Here is an 18,142-nt window from a genome sequence, read left to right on the forward strand (position 1 = left end):
TTGCTGCTTGTTCGGTGTCTGTTCGTTTATGTTCCTGTCTGGTTCTTGTCCCTGTTCCTGCTAGTTATTAATAATAAATACTGTGTTTTTTTGAGAACTCTGCCAGCTGCGTTTGGGTCCAAACCTTGCCTCACCTAACAACAGGTTAAAGCTAAAAAAAGAAAGCACAAATGGCGTGTCACCAAAGCCTCCCACAAGCTGCTGGCTGGACAGCTGTGAGTACTAACAATAGCCATGTTTGCTGGTTACATGCATTATGATCCAATGCTTTGGAGGGAGGCCTGACAATGTGGCCAACGTTCCACAAACCAATGGTTTGTTCCATCAGTCTTGGTCACTTAACATGCAAAGGAGGTGCGGAAATGAAGTTGCAGATGTAAAAGGAGGGTTTCTAAATGTCTACTCGCTGCGTAGAAAGGTGTTGTCTCGTTGTGTAGGGCTAATAATGTTATTGGGGGGGTGGTGTGTGTAGCGGTGTAACAACAGTTATCTGCATAAGCGTGCATTCACAAACAATGTCATCGATCAATAATGTGACACCTTACTCCCTAATTCCCACTGGCAGGAGACCAGAGTGACTAACAAGTGGCAGCGGGACAATGCCCGGAAAGAAAGACGTGGGATCTGACCTGGGGTCAGCCCTAATCAGATGTATCATTCACCGACTCAGCACCTGACCTGACACACTCCTCCTTTCACACACGGCTGCTATGTGTCCCTGATTACAGTTTCATTCCAAAAAAGTAATAATTGCACTTGGCACTTCCTTAATGAACATTGAAAATGCTGTTGCGCTGCTCATAACACACTTTATTTCCATGGAGAAATGTGACAGTCGAGGCGGTAGAGGGGGGAAGGCAGCGTGCAGCGGAGCAGGGTGAACACTGTCAGAGCAGTGTTGCTGAGTGCCTGCGTATCTGCGTCATTACGTGGGTGTATTTCTGTGTTTGCCGAACTACTCTGTGTACATTTACCGGACGATACCTGTGTTTATGCCTTTGTGTGTATGTCGGCCAGTTACGCTAGAGGGATTACAAAAAGACAAATTGAATAAATTGAAGTCACTGCGCTGGCGCAAAGTGTGAATAAATTAAATCACTGTAATGCCTGATGCATTTATCGTGTGCTTTTGAAGCAGCTTCAGAAGTTTTCCCATCCCAGTGAGGTTCCAGCATGTGCAACGGGAAGATTGACACCAGCATTTGCACAACCATACATCTCCTTGCATTCTCTGTGATCATAAATCACGGGGTGAGGGAAGAAGGAATAGGTGCATTTTGGCAGCAATGGCAGCTTTAGCTATTTCCTCTGCACGTGTTAAGATGATTTAACCATAGGCTAGTCAGTGGTATGATATGAATTTGGCTTTGGTTCTATTTTAGCAGCCCAAAGCAATATGATATCTGGAGGAAAGGTGACTAGTCAACCCTGACTGTCACTGAACAGTCAGACCAGGGTGACATAGTGCCTGTAAATCCTTCTTGGTGCATGTTGTGATCTTCACTAACTTGCTGCGTCAGTTATTCAAATGGTGTCTGGCAAGCTTCCCGTCAAAACCTCTATGGCTGTTCGAGTTTCAAATATGCAAAGAGTCCTCAAAGGAGCTCGTGGGAAATGAATACCTAAGGTGCTTCACTGCGCGTCAACTCGTTGCCTCCAGACGTTGCAATGAGAGAGGAAGCAGTTTGGATCGAGGTCGTACGGGGCATAGTGGCTGCCACCCAAGTAAACACGCTCATAGTTCACATTGAAGAGAACAGCTGATAATGCTGTCTAAATAATTGGATTTGTACAACATGGCCGGCGCGAGTTATTTATAAGGACAACCTGAACCCGATTTTCGGTTGTCAGGATGGTTGTCAGGGCGTGTGATGGTAGCTTAAAAGTGCTTTGTATAAATGTTGTTTCACTTAAAATCCTCCCCCAGTCAAAATGTTGATGTTGGAGCTTCACTTTGCAGAAAAATGTTTGAAGAATTTGCAACTAAGCTTATTTTTCATCCATCTGTCAAAGGAGGAGAGTTTCTAAACTGTAAACCAAGAGACACATTCAGCTATTGAATACAGAGTAGAGGATCAGACTTTGACCTCTGCATGCCTCCAAACAGAGAAGCCCTCAGTATGCCCCAGAAATATAAACCCCTCACTGTCCATTACAGTTAGAAATGTGCACTCTGTGCAGCACTCTGGCTGAGCTCGCTAAATCTGCAGCGATGAAAGGACAAACCATATCAAATCAGGTCTGTATTTCGCTCCCTCGGGAGCTGCTGTAACCGTCTCTTCCATCGGGAGAATCAAGTCAAAATGACAAAGTTGCACTGCTGGCTTTTAGAAAATCGTGGAATCAATAGTGCAAGTAAACATTCCTTCAAAAACAGACTTTGAACTGTTGTGGTTCGATAAAGAGCCGGGTCAGGTGGGCAAGCTTCTGTCGTCAGCCGACCCTTTTACGTACATCTGATTACGTTTTGGTGTCAAATGGGAGACGAGGCTTTCGCGTTGAATAAAATGTCCGGCTTGAGTTTTCTTTTCTCCAGCTTGCTCTTGAAGAGTGAAGGCCATGGACACACGTTAGTGAGTAACCATGAGTGTGAAAAGCTGAACCAATCATCAGTTGAAAACGAAAATAGGCTAATTGTCTTTTATTCCTTTAAAATATCTTTCTAAACCCCCTTTCTCCTAAATCTATTGTATTCATGATTTATTCATTCTCAATGGTCTATTGTTTGCTTTGTGAATCACCTGGTAAACCGTTCTTGAAAAGTGTGAACTTCTTCTTTGTCGAGTAGAATTACAAACTGAGAATGAATGGCGGGGAGAGGCTTCAATTCAATCCAATTGTTCTTTTCTCCCATCCAACTAGACTGGTTTGCCTTTCGGTATTGACGGCGAGCACAAATCCCCTATGATGTGCCTTCAATTTATTTCCCCGCAAAGCACAAAAGCTTCCGTGCTCTTTCGACGCGCTCTCTCATTTACACTTCATGCAAACAACATCCTCACACATTTGCCGTCTTTTTAAAAGTAATTAACGGTGCTTGTCGATGACGTGCGTGGCTTTGTTCCACGGAGACACTCACATCTTTCTGAAGTCGTACACGGTGTACTCGGGCCAGTCGATGTAGCACACCACCCGGCCGGGGAGCTGGTCCGTGTTGGAGTAGTAGTACTGGGGGAAAGCCAGCAGCAGAGCCAGCACCCAGATCACTCCCACCACCACCTTGGTCTCTGTGGAGGACATGCGCTGCTGCAGAGGGTGGATGATGGCCATGTACCTGCAGGGGAGAAGATACAGGGATGCTGAGCCTGAGCCTCTTTGACCCTCGTATTAGTCATATTAAATATGTCACTACTGTTTCTGACATAATGCAGTTTGGATGATCACTTGATTTGCTGTATGATTGATTCACACTTCATTTGCTGGCTTTTAAAGTATCACGCTGAACTGATACAATACAATATTAGCCATACATGTAGACAGATGAATAAAGCAATAGTTCAACATATTGGGAAACACGTTTAATAGCCGGTTAGCTCAGCCGAGCAGGAAGACTGGAGGCAGGGGAAGGAAGCTCATTAAACATTGCACACGACCAAGAAATATTCCTGCAAATAACTCGTCGCAAATCTATAAATGCTGATATTACGCTCTGTTTTTTGTATGGATTGAATATATAAGATATGCATTCAGACATACATTAGTTGTGTTACCTTCGGTCAGAGCCAGACTAACCGCTTCCCATGGTTACCGCTCTTTTTTGCTAAACTAATCAAAGTGGCTGCCGTCGGTGGCGTTATATTTATCGCACATGAAAGTGGTATCACCAAATATTAAATGTGATGACTCATTTAAATAAATAATTGCTAATGCAATAAATCTCTGACCCCTAAAATGCTGTGACTATATATATATATATATATATATATAATTACAAGAAATTCAACCTCATTGTCACAATGTTAATACTACGGTACACAAAATGTAGATAAGTGTTTGTTAATAGGGAATAAGGCCCTTATAAGATGTTTAATAATATGTGTTGATAAGGTAATAAACACATTAATTGTGAGATTATAGGCCCTTTATAAGCACTTATAAACCACTTAACAGCTTATAGACTGCTTAACAACATTATTAAAAGCTTTGAATTTATCATTGTTTATAATAGCATTTCAAACACATTCATTAAGCTTAATATTTGTTACACATTTACTAAGCTATTTTTGTTGCTTTATTAAGATTAATAAATACTTTAGTATCCATTTATTAGCAGTTAACTATGTTGTTTACAGTTACCAGCTCTAAAGCAACAACAATGACTTGTTAATAAAGGGTGAATAATAAAAGTGTAAATAATTGCTCCAAAATCTATTAAACGAAACTACAAAACCAAAGCGGCCAATTGCAAAACATCTCTATCCAAATAAATTAGTTTTGTGCATAATTGTGTTTTCTTTTTTTCCCTAAGGGCAGACTGGAGGAGAGGACAAAGAGTCGCACAGATGGAGAATTCATTGTTCAGTGTGTGATCACAAGATATTTAGGTCCTTGATGAAGGCAAAGTGTGAAAAATGCTCATTTGTGTAAGTCATAAATTGAAAATAGAGTTCTTGAAGGGTAACTCAAACTTCACACAACCTGCAGGACATGCACACACTCGCCCACACAGCTACATCTGACACATAAGGCTTCAAACAACACAGTAAGATTTGATTTGGCAACTCATACTGGTGCAAAATCCATTTTTTTAAATAGGCATGGGTTTACAAACTCTCTGAAGAGACACTAAGATGAGAGTTACATTACAAAGACTGTGATTAAGTACTGTATATTTCTATACAAATCATTACCGTCTGCAGTTTAGTAATCCCATCACATTGTCATAATCAGGCTCCTTATCAGAGAGACGATGAGGGCATGAATAATTTAAAATGACCAAGAATATCATGACCACTGAGCGTCTGGAATTACACCTTCCGGCTGAATCCATTTCCTCAGAAAAATATAATAATTCAGGGTCTGAGTGGAAATTTTAAATGAGTTACCTCGGTTTTGTTTTGAATCCTCCAAAAATATTTTTGACACATAATTCCCATCAACATGCGTTGTTCTTTCTAATTAGCTATGTTTATATTTATTTAAATAAAGTGCTAATTTTATGGAATTAAAATTTCTCAGTCATGCATATATTCATTCTTCACCTCATTTGTTAAAAACCCCTGAAAAACAACATTGTTATGCGGGACTGTATTAATTCTGGAACATGCACGGCATACAGAGCATTAACAGCAGTGCTATTATTATTTTTTGACCCCTTTTAAGTAAAGCTCTCCAGTGAAATGTCGGGTCTAATTAAGGGCTTAATTACACTAATAACCCAAATGAATCTGCTAAATGGACGTCAACTTCTCTTTCTAATGATATCAGAGACAAGAGGAGGCCTTTGAAATCAAACGCTCTCGGCGTTCGGCTGAAAGTGGGCGATCACATCCTTGGCTTTACTTGGGCTTTGCTTCCAACAGCGCTGGCAGCCATACGGCTTTTCTTCACGTAGGTGAGTCAGTCGGGCTGTTGATGGCAGAATCACACACACACACCTGCTGAGGACAATGCTCTGCTCGCTCAAATCATCATCATCACCACCCCTGCTGGCTAGGGTTAGGACCGTGTTTACATGCATTCGAATAACTGGCTTATGGGTCACATCTGGGTCACATCTAAGGCACCCTGGGCACCTGAGCAGACAACATGAAGGGTTGAGTTTTTAGAATGGCCGATCACTCTGGCAAATTGATCAAGAATGATTAAATAAGCTGCACTATTCATTTGTGGTTCATATTCTGTCAAATGTTGAAGCCAATATGAAACAAACCTGTGCAAAACCTCCCGGCAACAGCATGATGTGCTAACAATTAATATGCAGCCACGCTTGAAAAAAATACAATAATGTAAAGGTTATAGGACCTTTTTTATCCTAAACTAGCCAACTCACAAGCTTTCTGATCCATGTCTGCTACGCACATTCAAACACATTACATTTCAATGTGTTTGAGTTGCTTCTCTGCCAGCACATAATCTATAGCTCCTCCAGCATAACTCAACATGAACACTCCATTTATTCTCACTTTTTTTCCTAAAAAGATAAGTCTCTGTATTCTAGTGGATCCCTGCAACCTGGATAAATAATGTAGGAAAATGTCTGGATGGATTTAAATGTCCCACTAACAGTTCAGAGGTATTTCATGTTCATTTATTAGCCTGAAGAGAGCTCTGTTTACCTTTTTTTTTTCTTTTTTCTCCCTGACTTTTCCTTAAGATCTTGGAAAGCACACCTTTGAAACTTTGCACTCCAAGTATTTGTCTGTGGGCAATATCTGATTCCTCTCTCACTTGGTGGCAGGCTGCATGGGCAGCTGGGGTTAGATTGCATGGGGGACATACACCCAATTGTCCACAAATAGCACCTAAACGTCTGTGGCAATGCAACAGTTTGATACAAACAGCATGAGTCTGCAACTCTGTTTTCCTGAAAAAACTGAAGTGATTTACAAGGAAGCAGTTAAAGCGACGGATGACATGGCCTTTCCTTCAAGCCTTGCCTGTGATTTTTTTTCTTTTTTTCAAAATTGCATTTGAAAGTCGGCTGTGGTAATTTGATCACAAATTTGCTTCATCTGGATTATTGGCATCTCAGGGGTTGTTGTTGTTGTTGTTTTGCAGAACATTACGTAACACTTCCATCTAAGGGTAACGGTGGCAGAGCCTGGGGTGTCTGTTTGTGTGTGTCTGTGTGTTAGGCTATTTGAAGGATTGTCACTGTTGTTTCCATTATTGTCTACATGCATACATATGAATCTTTCAGCCACCTCAGTCTCATCAACAAGCAGCAGACACCATGTTCTGTGCCAAACCAATATCCACCTCTTCCATGGTTGAGTGTGTAGCCTCTGTGTGTGTGCGCAAGAAATGCTAAGCAGTGTGTGTCCACTGAGGCAGAAGATGAGCTTGATTGTTGAGGTTAGCCTAATCTAGAAAATCCGATCCTCACAGTGTTCAGGAAACATGCTGCAAAGTGACAAAAGCAAAACCAAATAGAGAAATCACAAATTCACTTAATGCTGCAGGTTGCACAGCAATAGGAATGACTACTCGATGGACTGAGGATACCATTTATTTTATGTTTTTATTCTTCAAGTTCCGCCATTCTGATTTTATGACTGTATATTATGTCCTATGTTCAGTGGTACGCTATGAATACTCAAAAGGCTAACACTAGGTTCACTGCAGGTATCTGCAATATTATCTAAGAGTTGAAAAACTAAATGTGTGATCATTTTGCAACTGGCGGTTATTTGGCCTTAGTGACTTTATGAGTCACAAACGAAATAAAACCACATATCCCAAACATGTCCATGTTTTAGTTTTAAGATGCATAGTGTCTCTTCAAAATAACCCCTTTTTTTACTTGTTTTTTAGATCTATGCGCAATAAAAGCACTTGGTAAAGCGAAGTAAAAGATTGTGGTCTTTCTTTATTTTAACTAACTACTCTACGTAAAGTACGGAAGTTGCGGAACAAAACTACGGTAAAATATGTCAACATTGACCCTCCACCCATGCTACCCTCCCCCCTGCACTAAGAAGACTATCACGTACTTTAGACTACAGCAGTTGTGCTGAGAATCTAATAATGGCGTGGATTGGTTCACATTGGAGTCGATTGAAAACCTTGTGTATCTCGACACCAAAGGGTGCCCCCCCTCTCCATCTCTCTCTCTCTCTCTAGAAGAAGAAGAATACGTTTTTTATCATTTGCTGGTGTTTTGTCTCTTTGTATGAGTTTTCCTAAGTTGCAGCGCATTGATCTTTCGGGGCCACCGTAGTTATGATTTCATTTTACAAAACAATTAAGACAACAGATAGGAATCCCAAATGAAAGATAACATCACGTCATCAAAAATAAAAAATTCCGCCAGCCAAGTGCCCTTCAGCAAGACACTAACAGCGTCGGAGCCATTTGTCCTGCTCGAGTCAGAGTTGATTTTTCCGTGACAGGAGATGACAAGTGTTAATTGGAGTATTGTTTATTCACTATGAGCTGACACAGCGCTGAGGCAGCTATTCAAAATGATCTAAGTGTGTGACATGGAGTCTGATGGAGGTGGATTCACAGGAGCATCAACGCTGTCTTTGAAAATCATCAGATCTGTAATTAACAGTGAGCATTTTTGATGTGTTTCTGTTAACAAGATATCCTAATGCAAAGTGTGCTGTGCGTGCAGATCAGAGATACAGACACATAATAGATTCCACCCTCATTACATGTTGAAATGGAACATAAGCAAACTGAAACTTAACTTATATCACAGACATATATTCCATATTTAGAAATCATTTGACTTGTTAGTCTCTTGTCAATGTGTTATTGCAACAATATTATCTTAGTGTGCCAGTTAACTTATGTTTGTATTGGTGTAGTGATTTGATTTAAACATTTATGAATGCAGCTCTTCAAAATAACATTATTCTGTATTTATTTCATGCACCTTCTCAAATGCCCGTTGGTAGTGATGTATTTAGTGGACATGTTGCCTGTGGCTCAGGCTAAACCAGCAGAGGCTGCATCAAATGTACAATATCATCACTGAGCATGCCCCCCGATATTTGTGTCCACAGCCAGCGTATGTTCTTGTAAAGTACCGAGAGTAAATCATGTAGCTGGTGTCGTACTGTGGAAATTACTAGTGTGATTAGTCTGTTTTCATTGAATCACAGAGTATTTATTTTTGGTTGAGTTTGAAAGATGGTCTTTTGGTTAAGATTTTAATACTTCACCATGCTTTGTGCCTGCATGGATGTCGATGGTGCTCTGTTATTTGATCGGTCAGTCGGCCACTTTGGTCGAGAGTGAAATCTCATCAGCGTTGAGATGAATTGACTCCCACAGTCACCAGAAGATGTATCCCGCTGACTTTGGTGATCCCCTGACTTCACAGTCACAGTTATTTTAATCCATCAGTTCCTTCAGAATCATGGACAGCGCCACAGTCTTATCAATAGACCGCATAATGAGAAGCTTTTGACACGTGCTGCGGTGCGTCACGAGCAACGTCTGGAGGCAGCTTCGGGGGCCACGCCACAGACACAATGCGGCTCAGCTGCACCAAGTGGAGGCTATTGATATTTCAGAGAGCCATGGCTGGGGCCAGACATTTAAACTTGCACAAACCTCAGTTGAATAAAGAATCATTGATTCATGTGGAACCACTGCCCCTGCACTCTCTCTCTGCTACTAAGGGATGGAGAGGGGAGATGGCTGGTTGACGAGGTTGATGCATTCTGGTCATGTTAGCATCTGCCATATTAATAGTGTCATTGGAAGCATGTTATTGAAGCATTTGGCTAATGGCTCTCCTGTGAAGTCTCACATTGCAAAAAAAATTCAAATCTCTTTGCATAGTTAGGATTTTTACGAGCTTTTGCATCTAAGAAAGCTAATAAAGGAATCACATTGTGCGGAACAGACTTATTCTATCCGTACGCTTACATTGTTTAACAACTGGGAGGCTTTGAGTCCTAACCAAGATGGCAAACTGTGTTATTCTTTTCAACCTTGACAAAAGCAGCGCATGCCAGATCCACTCCTACGGTTCCTACATGTAACAATAAAAGCCCCAGAAATATACAGCACACATCATGAAGTAAATAAAATGAAATAGCTTACAGAAGCTTGGGCTATACTATAATTTACCGTACACAGACTCCCAGGCAATGCTCTGGGTCAATAGGATTCCGGTAGTTGACTCTCTGCACACGCAAATCTAGTTCAACCTTTTATTCAAAACATGTTGCTACTTTCACAAACTTGCACCGCTGTCAGTATGAATAGCTTTTAATATTTAGCATTATCTTCTTTTTTTTTCATCAAGCCCTCGATGAGTAGAGGTCCCAATCGTATTTAATGTGCACAGCCCCTACAAATAGAAAATAACTAAACCATTCAAACCACAGATCCATAAATAGATGAAACAGAATGGAAATGTATGAGCCGAGGGTTTGTGGTGGGATCAGACGGGGTTAAAAGCTGAGGGAAAACTTCACTCACAGTAGAAATCCAAACAGACCTTTTCTTGTCACACCGCTTTATTTCCTGTTTGCTAGGGATAAACTATTCATGAACTTCATTATAATTGTCAGATATACAAAGAGGTACAGACACAAAATTTGACCGCTACATTTAACCGAGTAGGGGGCTGATGTGAAGCACCCTGGGAGCACCTTGGGGTTTAATGTCTCGCTCGAGGACACGTCGACATGCAAACAGGAGGACCCCGCAAACTGCCAACCTTGGGATCAAAGAACAGTACCCACTGAGTTACATGTGTCACATAGTCCTTTTGTGAGAGAAAAAACAACCATTGTTCTCCTTTTCCAAGCACAGATAACACGAAAGAGAAAGGTGGGCAGAATATCTTCCTATGATTTCTCTGGGGAAAGAAAAGACTTTGAAGGGAGTGGAGGGAGTGGAAATTGGAAGAGGAAGGTGAGAGAGAGCCAGAGAGGAGGCCACCGTGAGCTGTTATTGATATGCTGTGCAGTAATGCATTGTAATCCATTGTACTCGGAACTCGGATAAAAGGGAAATTCAGAGAATTATTTAGCCCGAGGTTGCCAACATAAACACACCTGGCATCACAGCAACATGGCGGCTCACACAGTAAATTACCATTTCATTATATTTTACTCTATGCCCTGTTTTATGTAGTGTTGTGACAACGTTGTAGCTTTTTTTCATTGTTTTCAGTTGATTTGTGCTTTTGTGTGAGCATGCGGCACCAGCCTCCTCGGAGGTTACCAAGGATGCTTGAAATTACTTAAATTAAATTATATTATTATTCCCCACAGGATTCTCTAATTGTTCATTTCAAATGTGTTTCTTTGTTTGTTAATGGCTGTGGTAATTAATATAGGCTCTCTGTAGATGCTCGTGAAACTCAGAGACTTGCCTTACAAACATCAGCTGTCTCCAGGCGTCCGTGTTTTTCACGCATATGCACTGGGAGTCAGGAATACTGACTCAGAATTAGCAACTTGTAACGTGTTTCAGTGTTAGGCTTTTGCTGTCTTGACCTGGTCTGTCTAGGAAAAGCTGGTCCAGCATGATCCAGTCTCAAACGATCCCTCTTTCAACGTATTAACTCCTCAGCGGTGTGAAGGGCAGCAGGTAATTGCTCAGAAATCAAAGAGGCGGGGAAGTAGTCGCAAAGCGGCAGGTTGTGAAGTAAAAATATTCTTATTTCTCGAAACAACTCCCACCGTAGTGCCGTTAAACCCCCGAGCACTTATCCACAGTCAGACACTGACAATCGGTGCAAAAAATAAATTTCACTGAGCTTTTTCAAAGAATGCTTTTCTCAGTATCAACTTTTGTTTTGCCAGGTTGTGCTTGCTTCTTCATACTTTGCCTATTTGGCTGTTTTATTCATCAGGTAAAGCCTCCAATGGAACACTTGACCTCACATTGTGTGACAATACATGTTTTTTTTCCGTGAACCCCTTTCACAATATGCTTAGCCATTTGATCATTTGTTACAAATATGAATCAGTGCATCATAATCCTTTAGATTTCAGACCTTCATTTTGTGAAACCCTTTGGTTGCCGAGGTCGCAGCAAATCTGGTTTGATACCAAAGCAAATACTCCTTGAGCAGCAGTTTTGTCATAATTACGTCCTACATGCATCCTTTTTCTGTGAATCGCCCTTTTCTAACACTGGAATGGCAGACCCCACCACCACTACAATAAATAATTACTAAACGTAAATATATGGAATGGCTATCACAAAAAAAGAAGTGTCAAACCATAAATCAAAATGACGTCCAATTTCATGAAAATCGTAAGGATTATTATTTAATTAGCTCGTATAGATTAAAGTTTGGGGCCAATTTCTGCCAGACTCTGTGTTTTTTTTTTCCCCCTATGATCATGTCAGTGTTTCATTTGTGCTTTCTGTTATGCTGAAAACACGTGTAAAATCAGTAGTTGTATGAGGTACAATCGCCTTCCCTTTCATGTTGACAAAACTGCAGCATTTTACTTCATTGAGCTCCATCAAAGCACCTTTGAAATAAATAAGTGCCACCAATCTGATTTGATATCTTGTGTAATTATTTCTTTTTTGGGGTCACTTTTCAATGTATATTAACAGTCATGGTCTCCTAAATTGCCACAAACATCCAAATTCTGCCTGTCTTATATATTCGATGATTTCTGCCTTTTGATACTTCAGGTGAACTAATACAAAGTTTACGACGGCTGCAGGACTAATTCAACTGCCAGATATTCCTCCCCTGTATCCTATAAAATTACATTACTGCATCTTACATTACGTGTCCGGGGAAACAGTATTTTCTCCCTCAGATTATACACAATTTCAAAACATGGTTAATTTATGTAATTTGACTGCATCGACTGAAGGTGATCATAGGTGATTCACAAAAAGGGCCAAGAGCAGCTACAACTAGTGTGTTTCCATTCTCAATGTGTACAAAACTACGAAATTGCAAACAAATCTTGAAAATAAAGTGATTAATCTTGGCAGAGGTGGAAATATTGGAGTATTGATAAAAGAAAATATGACAGTGCAAAAGAAATAAATGTTGCTATTTGTTTGCACCCTCTTCATCTGCAATGATATAATGGTTGCCTGACTGGAAAATCTACATTGATGAACAAAGTCCTAATAATCATATTATGGAAACCAGCATATTGTTGCATTTTCTTTTGCTGATTTCCTCCAAAATTCTCCATTGACTTTTGAGCAGACTTTAGCTGTATGCAGGTAAACAGTCCACGTGAAGAGCAAAAGTGTCTGACTACAAATGGCCCATTAGTAATCTCGGAACCCATCACCTATCCCCATGCGATGATTTAGCTTTAGGTGGTTAACATGTGCTTGTAAACTGGCTGATTGTGAACAATTGCTTCGTAGACTTCGTCTCTCAACTCCTACTCCACTCTTGCATCTGAAATTGCTCATCGGACTGTTGACAATGAAGGGCGCACACAAGAGGAAGTCGTTGCCCAAATTTCTGGCAGCCCGATACATTGGTCACTGCTAAATCATCGTCAGACTGATAGCAGATGGGTTCCAAGATTGCAATCACTCTGATACTTAAGGATATGATCATCATTAATGAAACCATGAAGCTATTTTTTTTTTTTTCATCCATTATAGTCTTTTCCTCACTACATTTATCTGGGATTTTAAACCAGTACTGGCAATCCATAGTAAACAGAAGAAAGTAGATAATTATATTATATATATATATCATTGGGGCTGTATGCTGCTTGATGCAGAGATGCTCACAAGTCATTTGTTGCCAGGCCAAGTTAAGTGTGAGTGCAACCGTATTGCATCATGGTATATAATCACATTGGGTCTTCTACTGCAAATTAACTCATCCGTCTTGTCTCTCAAACCCAGTGTTTTGTGTTCAACAACAAACCTGGTACGTGCCTGTTGTCGACATTAATAATTAACGTGGACCTTTCTCTCGCAACATCAAGGATTAAAGTTATCCAACCTTTTTTATAGTCATGCGAAAGCCTGCCAAAGTGTGGCGAGCGCAGAAATATATAGCAAACGTCAATCAACTAAAGTTACTCATCCTCGAGATCGCCTTCGTGTTTCTGCTGCATCTTAGTCATCTATGGCCACCTAATGGTTACGCATGATAATGAGGGAGGGAATTACATTCAGCTTATCAGACATGCCCATTATTGTTAATCCACAGAAATATATGGATATATAAAGAATAATAAAGATTGTTCAGAAGTTCCTTGTCCTAATTTGAGTCTCTCTCACGAGAGCGTGACTTGAGTCAAACTCCCATGTGGTTCTAACTCAGCACACTGACATCATCACCCTGGCTGTACTGGTGATCTATGGTTGTGTATCTATGGTTGTGTGGTGTTCTTGCAATACACAACCCATAGATCGCCGGTCCTGATTGTACCCATGATGGAGATGAATAAAAGTCTTATCAGCTGCAGCACAGTCCTCCATCTCCCCTGATGAGATGCTGCAGAGTTCCTTCATTTGCAGAAAAATATGTCATGTCGAGAAGCTAATGGGAGCTCTTCAGCTCTCACAGGAAGTAGTGAAAATTAAGAATTTAAATATTAGCTGCAGCCTTAACAGCAGTGAGAGATGGCTGTGAATGGAGATTCACAGGAAGAGCCAGAAAAACAAAACATGATGGTGTTAGTGTGAATTATAAGCTTCTCAGGTTTTCAATGAAATGGTTGTGCAGCATGGACACGGTTCAGGGGATCAGGGGAAAGTATCCAGATTTTTATATCCTCTGAATGGCAAATTCCCTGAATGTGTGGCCTGTTGCCATCTTAATTTGCTTTTTGTCCTCCTGTTCCCTTGTTCTAAAAGTTCATGGCTTTCTTGCTGAATGAGATTTACAGGCCATTGTCACTGAAGATGTAGAACCTGTAGTACCTCTGCAGACTTGACCAGCTGCCGCAGGATGTTCACAGCTTTATGTATAGAAACGGTATGAGCAGCATCCGTATGTGTCATTTATGCCCAGAAACACACACACACACTCACACAATGAATAAAGATTAGAGACACACAAGCACCCATTGTAGATACAATAGCATTCATGGACACAGATGTACAGGTGCACACACAATGTATACTCGCATACATCCATAGAGACAAAGATGCACGCACACGCACAATCACATAAAAATACAACGGCTCACAGCCCCATGATCAGGCACTCGTGCACATTCACAAAGCAGCACAGGGCTTTTTATGCATCTAATTTCTATTCCCTCTCATCGCCACAAGGAGCCGTCACCATTGATGAATAGTAAGCCTTCACATGTGGATGTTCATTGGGAGGGTTATTCCGAGCACTGAGCTCCAGAGAGCTTCCCTCAACGGGACAATAGGAAAATGGAGAAAAGAAAGCTGCACAATAAAGAAAATGTAATAATAGTAAAAACATTTCTCAAGACTGAAAACACCTTGTGTATTTCCCTGATGTTTCTGACTGTGAATAACAGAGGCCTGGGTGTGATTTTAAGGGCCTGATTTAGTGATTTGAGGGCCTCGCGCCACCACTGGCCTTCTTTATTTTTCACATTCTCTAACTGGGTTTGAAGGTGTTGGCAATAGTAAGTAATCAAAAATGTTTCTAAACTAAAACCATTACCTATGAATTATAAAATGAGTAATACCGCTCAGTAAAAGTCCTGCATTCAAATGGTTTACTTCAAGTAACGAGGGAAAACGCCATTATCAACGCATTGTACTCATGGAGTTGGAGCTTATTTTAGAATGAGTAATGATGCATCATATTTTAATTGTTACATTGTGTCTGCTTTACAGCCAATTGCAGGATGGAGTCACTTTTCATTCCACCTTTCTCTCCGTTCCTCAACCCCCCCAGAGGACATCCTCATGGAGGTGGAGGGGTTAAGACCACCAGCCACATGAGCAGATGCCTCTCTTAGACACAATGAATCTGGATATAATGAGCATATCTGCAGGAAATTGCAAGGGTGGGTCAGACATGCAAACATAATGTGTTGCAAGAGCACCTGGAAAAATGGCAAACAGAAAAAGCCTTTTAAATAATTTTTGCAGCCTTTCTGATAGTTATGTTAAGCTACTGTAAGGTTGCACAATCCATGTCCTTATTCTTGTTGTAATGGGATCTTGGTTTAATAAAACATAAATACAAAATGCATAATGCTACTTGTTGATCCTTTTCTTTAGACAATTGTGTAATGACAAATATCAGTGTTCAAAGTAGAACATGGTTTGGTTACATGTATGCATTTTGATATGAGATGAACTATTATGTTGAGTTGCATGTTGGTCGAGAGCAAAACAATCTAAGGCAATCTATTTCTATCTAATATAAAGTGTGCTTTCAAAGAATAGTTGACCTCAATGTACCTGAACAACTAAATGATATTGCAACCTGTTCACCACCTGTAAACATTAATGATATCACTAGTGACATATAGGACATAAGAGTGGGCAACATGGAATTAAACAGCAATTCTTGTGATCATATCACTTTTTTTGGTAACCAGTATAAGTGCAAAATTCATGCATTTTGATGTCAATCAGGAGAATATGGCGAAGAACTTTGATCAGCATTTAATTGATAATGTAGCAATATAAACACATTCCTTATCTCCTTGTACAACAGACTGGCAGCATACCTGTCCAGAGCGATGGCGGTCATCGAGTAAATGCTGGCGAAGACGGCCGCGATGGGAAAGAAGTTGTGAAAGCGGCAGTAGACCAGTCCGAAGTACCACTCGTTGTGCACCGCGTACGTGAAGTTGATCACCGTGTTGAAGGCGGACATGGAGGCTTCCGCGAACGCCAGGTTCAGTAGAAAATAATTGGTGACAGTCCTCATGCGTTTATGCGCCATAATAATCCAGATCACTGTGAGATTTCCGACCACGGACACAATGACTATACAGCTGTACGCAATGGCCCAGAGCACAATTCTCCACACTGGCTGCACAAACTGGTTCCAGTACGCGGTCCCGTTACTTGTGTCGTTGGTGTCGCTGGTCCAATTTGGCGCATTGGTGACATTGAATAAAGGATCCATTTGTTGCTGTTTCAGACCCGAAAGTCACTTAAAAGCCGACCAACTGGATACAAACCTAATTCATAGCAAAGACAACTCCGATGACAAATGGAAAGTGACCCAAGTTTAAGAAAAGCATGACAGCCGCGCGCTCTGTTGGAATGTTCACTGGGAGGCTCTTTTCTGGAAATGATAGTAACACGTGGGGACTTTACATATACAGATTACATATTCATCGACTACCCTACTGGTTATCACTTATCCCTGGGCGTTAAAACGCGCAAAACCAAATTCCGTATTCCCTAAACTGCTCGGGACATATCGGAGCTCTCTCTGCTGCGTCCTCTCCGCTCTGATCTCTGCTGCTTCTCTGCTCAAAGTGAGCGGCTGCACGCCACTTTTATGTGGCGAGCCTGCTGCGCACCCGTCCAATAGGCAGTCTTTGTAATTATGATTATGTTATTTATTCCATCCGACTTAGACCTCACGGGGAAGCCAACAGGATAATCATGCCTAAATACCTCTCATCTGATTAAATTCGCTCATAATTCCTTTGTATAGGCAATAATGCATCGCATACAAGCAGCTGAAAGACTGAACACATCCAGGAATATAAGTGATAATGTACTCGTATTAGTATAAATAGTATCCAAATTGTAATACACATGTTTGTGGTTTGAATGGATTTAATCTCGAAATACAATTGAAGGAATCCATTAATTCTGAGTGTGTAATGTGGTGAGGTGCGTCCCTGTCTTCCCACTCAACGCCCCCTCTTGTGGACTCACAGTCTGGACTGTGCATTTGGGGATGAGCTGCTTCATGGGAACATCCTGGTGACAAAGATCAATTGTATATGCAATGTATACCTTCAATTTTAAAAGGTGAATATTGTAACAGAAACATCGACACAACTCAGTGTAAAGACACGTTTAATAGTGCAATGTATATATATATATATGTTATTGATAAACACTCCAATAGAGGTTTTTCATAAGAGGGGCCAGTCCAGGATATTTCAGCAGACAGACAACTTTTTTGTTAACAATAATAAATATATTTGATCAGAGCCCTGTTCCTGGCTCCATTTGCAGGACGCTACCCAGAGGAGCATTGTGGGACGATGAATGAGCTCATTAAGAAGGCTGCTTCCACTGGCCTCTTGGCCCCCCAAAAACTGGAGATCAAGAAGTTGAATGGACCTTAAAGTCACAGGCCTTTGTTGTGTGCTTGTGGAGTAGAGGACCTTTAAATGCTGGTTTTGGTGCCATGAATCTGAAAGGTGTCACAGTGAAAAGTAACCACAAGGCTACAGTGCTTTAAGCCAGCGTTAGAAACAATTTTTAAAAAGGAGAACACAATTATATACTAATCTTGGACATACAGGCAAGCTGCTGATTATCAGAGCGATGTTCCCATGAATAAATGAATGAAGCTGCTATTAGCTTCCACATCAACAACGTGATGTAGAGTTGGAGAGGGCCACGGTAAATTCACTCCTGT

General features: G+C 40.8%; 1 protein-coding gene across 2 annotated transcripts in view; it reads right to left on the minus strand.

Moving 5' to 3' along the window:
- Positions 1-16,951, minus strand: part of tacr1a (tachykinin receptor 1a) — a 34,176-nt gene extending 17,225 nt beyond the window's left edge. For both annotated transcript variants that reach the window (XM_056419895.1, XM_056419894.1), the window contains exons 1-2: positions 16,257-16,951; positions 3,080-3,274 (exon numbers count right to left, since the gene is read on the minus strand). In XM_056419895.1, coding sequence (XP_056275870.1) covers positions 3,080-3,274; positions 16,257-16,660 — 599 coding nt within the window. In that variant the 5' untranslated portion in view covers positions 16,661-16,951. The remainder of the gene's footprint in view (positions 1-3,079; positions 3,275-16,256) is intronic.
- Positions 16,952-18,142: the final 1,191 nt, after the last annotated feature.

Source organism: Pseudoliparis swirei, chromosome 7 (genome assembly GCF_029220125.1).
Source record: "Pseudoliparis swirei isolate HS2019 ecotype Mariana Trench chromosome 7, NWPU_hadal_v1, whole genome shotgun sequence".
Classification (NCBI taxonomy): domain Eukaryota; kingdom Metazoa; phylum Chordata; class Actinopteri; order Perciformes; family Liparidae; genus Pseudoliparis; species Pseudoliparis swirei.